This window comes from Panthera uncia, chromosome B1 (assembly GCF_023721935.1).
Source record: "Panthera uncia isolate 11264 chromosome B1, Puncia_PCG_1.0, whole genome shotgun sequence".
In the NCBI taxonomy this organism is placed as follows: domain Eukaryota; kingdom Metazoa; phylum Chordata; class Mammalia; order Carnivora; family Felidae; genus Panthera; species Panthera uncia.
Window position 1 is genome coordinate 184927634 of NC_064811.1, and position 4580 is coordinate 184932213.

The 4580-nt window shown below is 44.0% G+C and overlaps 1 protein-coding gene across 1 annotated transcript; it reads right to left on the bottom strand.

The window, feature by feature from the left end:
• Window positions 1–44: 44 nt before the first annotated feature.
• On the bottom strand, window positions 45–4475 carry ANKRD37 (ankyrin repeat domain 37). The gene is made up of 5 exons (XM_049632614.1): window positions 3878–4475; window positions 3517–3669; window positions 1289–1380; window positions 542–745; window positions 45–294 (listed from the first exon to the last, which is right to left on the bottom strand). Coding segments are annotated over exons 1-5 (477 nt in total). The 5' UTR covers window positions 3905–4475; the 3' UTR covers window positions 45–293.
• Window positions 4476–4580: the final 105 nt, after the last annotated feature.

The window sequence follows — 4580 nt, forward strand, 5'->3', positions numbered from 1 at the left end:
GGTGTAGGTTGATGGATTAAACTACAATTTTTTTCCACAAGGTGTACACAAAGAAAACAGTTTATTCTTTAAACATTCTTTAATAATTTAACAGACAAAGCATGCACAACCAAAATATTATAGGCATGTAAAAACATGTGTTCTTAAATGCTATCTTCACTTAGAAGAAAGTTCTCCTCCTTCTTAGAAGGAGTTTTGATACACCTGGTGAGCCAAAAGCCATTGCTTGTAGCTGAGCAATAGACCTGCACGGAGCGAAGGCTTTCTTCAAACCTTTTCAGAACCAGCATGAATCTGTTGTTAAAAAACACAGTGACATTAAAAACTTTTTTAGAAAGGTTTTCTCCCCAGCCTTCCATCATGCAGGACAATTTCTGACCTCTAGAATCTAGCAGCAGTTACTAAAACCAGTATTAAAATGTGTTAATGAAAATAAAAAGATACACTAGAAATTAGGCTGCCAATGTTTAAATGAAACAATAAATTCTGTACTAAATAAGAGATCTCCGAGGGAGGAAGAAAACAGAACTGAATTACTTACCAACACTTCCTTTTCCCGGTTGTATTTTCTGCACTTCCAAAACTTCGTTTCTGTCCAAGCCCTGGGACACAGTGATCTCTATCCGATGGCTCACTTGATTTTACTGACTGCATACATTTAACTGTTGTAAGAAACTTGGCACATTCTAGAAATCCACATGACCAAGCTAGATCTTCAGCTGTTTGCCCATTCTTATTACATAAACTGAATTTAAGACAAAAACTGAGTTACATAAAAATTGACAATTATTCAGCCTTTTTTTTTTCTTAAATATGTCTTTCTACACAGGAGATGTGGGCGCATACAAATGTTGGTTTCAGAACAGAAGTAAAGGAATCCTAGGGAAATTCCAATATTCCCTTACTACTGCAACTTCAGTGGCTAGCACAGAGTTCAGCACAGAATGGACATTCCATTGTGAATGAAAGAATATTCTGTGCTCAATATAACAAGTGATACTCAAAGGAGGTCAGTGAGAGCTTGTATAAAAGGGATTATCCCAAACCCAAACTAAAATGTAATATTGCCACAAGAGAGGAAAAGAATTGCACCTCTCATTGCTAAGAATCCATGTTTTACTTAAATGTGATAATATTAGGTATCGTTAATAGCTTAAGTCAACATTTAAATGATAACTCCACATTGTCAATTAGGCAAGCATCAGAGCACACATAATTCAGCTTCAGGAGTCTGATTAGCTTAGTTCAAGAAAATTCTGAAATTTGAAGCCATTGATTTTATACTTACTCAATTTGGGCATCACTGGCTACGAGCAGGCTAAGGCATTCCAGACTTCCAACTTTTGCTGCCTTATGTAGTGGAGCTTCTCCAAAAACATCCTTAAAGATAGGACAGCACATTTTAGTCTCACCCCACAATGCTCTCTGTAGAAGTTAGCAGGTAAAATCTAATTACTGTTCAAGAAAGCCAGTTAGAACTACATGGTTCTGAATTTTTTTGATTCAAGTTTTTTTAAATAAATTTCACTTGGTGTTTAGTAAATACAAAGTTTTCATTAATAAAAACATGTGCAGCAAAAATGAACTACTGGGACCTCATCAAAATAAGCTTCTGGGGGCACCTGGGTGGCTCAGTCTGTTATGCATCTGACTTCGGCTCCGGTCATGATCTCACAGTTGAGTTCAAGGCCTGCGTCAGGCTCTGTGCTGAGAGCTCAGAGCTTAGAGCCTGCTTCAGATTCTGTGTCTCCCCCTCTCTCTACCCCTCCCCTACTCATGTTCTGTCTCTCTCGCTGTTAAAAAATAAATGAAGAAAGAACATTAAAATTTTTTTAAAATTAAAAGCTTCTGCACAGCGAAGGAAACAATCGGCAAAACAAAAAGGCAACTGAATGGAATGGGAGAAGATATTTGCAAACGACATATCAGGTAAAGGGTTAGTATCCAAAATCTATAAAGAACTTAGCAAACTCAACACCCAAAACACAAATAATCCAGTGAAGAAATGGACAAAAGACATGAATAGACACTTCTCCAAAGAAGACATCCAGATGACTAACAGACATGAAAAAGATGCTCAACATCACTCATCATCAGGGAAACACAAATCAAAACCACAATGAGAGACTGCCTCACACCTGTCAGAATGGCTAACATCAACAACTCAGGCAACAAATGTTGGCGAGGATGCAGAGAAAGGATCTCTTGCATTGTTGGTGGGAATGCAAGCTGGTGCAGCCACTCTGGAAAACAGTGTGGAGGTTCCTCAAAAAAACTAAAAATAGAACTAGCCTATGACCCAGCAATGGCACTACTAGGCATTTATCCAAGGGATACAGGTGTGATGTTTCGAAGGGACACATGCACCCCCATGTTTATAGCAGCACTATCGACAATAGCCAAAGTATGGAAAGAGCCCAAATGTCCATCGACGGATGAATGGATAAAGAAAATGTGGTATATATATACAATGGATTATTACTCAGAAATCAAAAAGAATGAAATCTTGACATTTGCAACTATGTGGATGGAAATTATGCTAAGTGAAATTAGAGAAAGACAAATATATGACTTCACTCATATGAGGACTTTAAGAGACAAAACAGATGAACACAAGGGAAGGGAAGCCAAAATAGTATAAAAGCAGGGATGGCGACAAAACATAAGAGACTCTTAAATATGGAGAACAAACAGGTTTACTGGAGGAGTTGTGGGAGGGGGGATGGGCTAAATGGGTAAGGGGCGTTAAGGAATCTAACAAAATCACTGTTGCACTATATGCTAACCTGGATGTAAATTTTAAAAAAATTTAAAAATAACCAAAAAATAAATAAATAAATACAAACACGTGCATTCCAATTTAGGTGAACAAAAGCAAGGTAGAGTTTTACAGAGGCAAAAAAAAAAATTAAAAAAAAAAAGTACAATTTAAATTCACCATACTTTAATATTCAATGGAAGATGCAGGCTACCGTAAGAAAGTTCTATAGGAAACTGTAATGGTTGAGTTTGCCTCACAATTGTTACTTCAATAATTACTACACTGAAACTTTTAATTTGGCAACGCAGCAATTGTTCCTTCTGAAATAAACTGTAGCCCTATGTATGCTGTCCAATATAGTAGCCGGTAGTCATATATATAGTTAATGAGCACTTGCAATGTGGTTAGTCTGAATTGAAATGTGCTATAAATGTAAAACACACGCCAGACTGAAAAGATGTAGGAAAAGAAAATGGAAAATATCTGTAAGTAATGTTATATACCGATCACACACTGAAATGATCATTTTTCGGTAAGCTGAGTTACATTATAAATTAATTTCATGTTTCATTTTCTTTCATTAATGTGGCTACTAGAAAATTTTAAATTACTTAAGAGTCTCACTTTCTATCCTTTGGACTTCGCTGCTATAGACCTATAACAGCAACAACTTGACGTTTTGGCGTCCAAGGAGGGTTTGTGTGGATTTGGGTGGAGGGCAGGGTGCACACAGCAACAATCAGTAACCTAGCTACCTGTTGGTTGAGGTCAGCGCCAGTCTGCAGCTGCCACAGAAGAAAGCAAGCAAGGCCGCCACCTGCGGCCAAATGGACAGGCGACTGCTCGCAGGGATCCGGGGGTGCGTTGACCGAGGCCCCGGCCTCCAGCAGATGCTTCAGACTGTCCACCTGCGGGAAGAAACAGCTCTAGCACCCCTGTTGCCTCTGTCCAGTCCCGTGCTCCCCCGCGGTTGAAACTCTTCCCCCACTCCCCAAATCTAAATCTGAAGAGGCTGGACTCGGCAGCGCTCAGTGGTCAGTCACCCTCGCTAGTGCTCCTGAGCAGACGGACTTCCGGAAGCGTAAACCTGCCGGATTAAAGGGGCCCGAGTCTCACCTCTGGGTTGCAGTCAAGCAACAGCATTCTCCACCTAAAGCAGAGGACCGGAGGCCCTGGGAGAGCAGAGCGGCGGGGCAGGCGCTGCGGACTGGCAGGTAAGCGAGCACAGCCAGCCCAAGTGCGGGAGAATTTAGATTGCCCGGGCCAGTGGGACTGCCCCTCGCGGCCGCGCCCCAACCCCGGCCGCGCCCCAGCAACCTCACCCGCAGCTGCCCGGCCTTTCCCAGCCCCGCGGCCGCCGCACGTACACAAACACTGGCACGTGCAACCGCGAGGCTAGATGGGGAGGAAGGCTCAGGTTCGCCGGCCGATTGGCCAGCCGGGAGACGCCAGGCACGCCCACCTCGGGGCGGGGCCCTCACTGGCCCCCGCCGAGCCCCAAGGCGCGTGCGCCGCAGAGGGCGCCTGGCGGTTGGGCTCCGGCAGCGGCCATGGGGGGCGCTTGGCTTGACACGTCTCACACTAGCGTGCCCAGCCTCCTGGTCCCTGTGGAGAAGCGGCAGTTTTCGTTTCTGCTAGCACGCACGTAACCAGGAAACGAGGGAACTCCGGCAGCACCGCCTTTGGAAGCCTCTGTGCTTGGTGCTGGCGCCGCGTCCCCCGCCCTCTGGCTCCGGAGGAAGGATCAGAGTTCCTTCGGCGTCACGTTCAAATTCGGACCCCTCCCCCCCCCCCCCCCCCCCCCCCCCCCCCCCCCCCC

Bases quoted from the DNA above. Each gene is read 5' to 3' on its own strand.
- ANKRD37 (XM_049632614.1), bottom strand. From the start codon at position 3,904: ATGCTGTTGCTTGACTGCAACCCAGAG. The intron at 1,381-3,516 runs GTAGCTAGGTTA...CCTATCTTTAAG, and splicing joins GCGCTGACCTCAACCAACAG to GATGTTTTTGGAGAAGCTCC. The intron at 746-1,288 runs GTAAGTATAAAA...TCTTAAATTCAG, and splicing joins GCCAGTGATGCCCAAATTGA to TTTATGTAATAAGAATGGGC.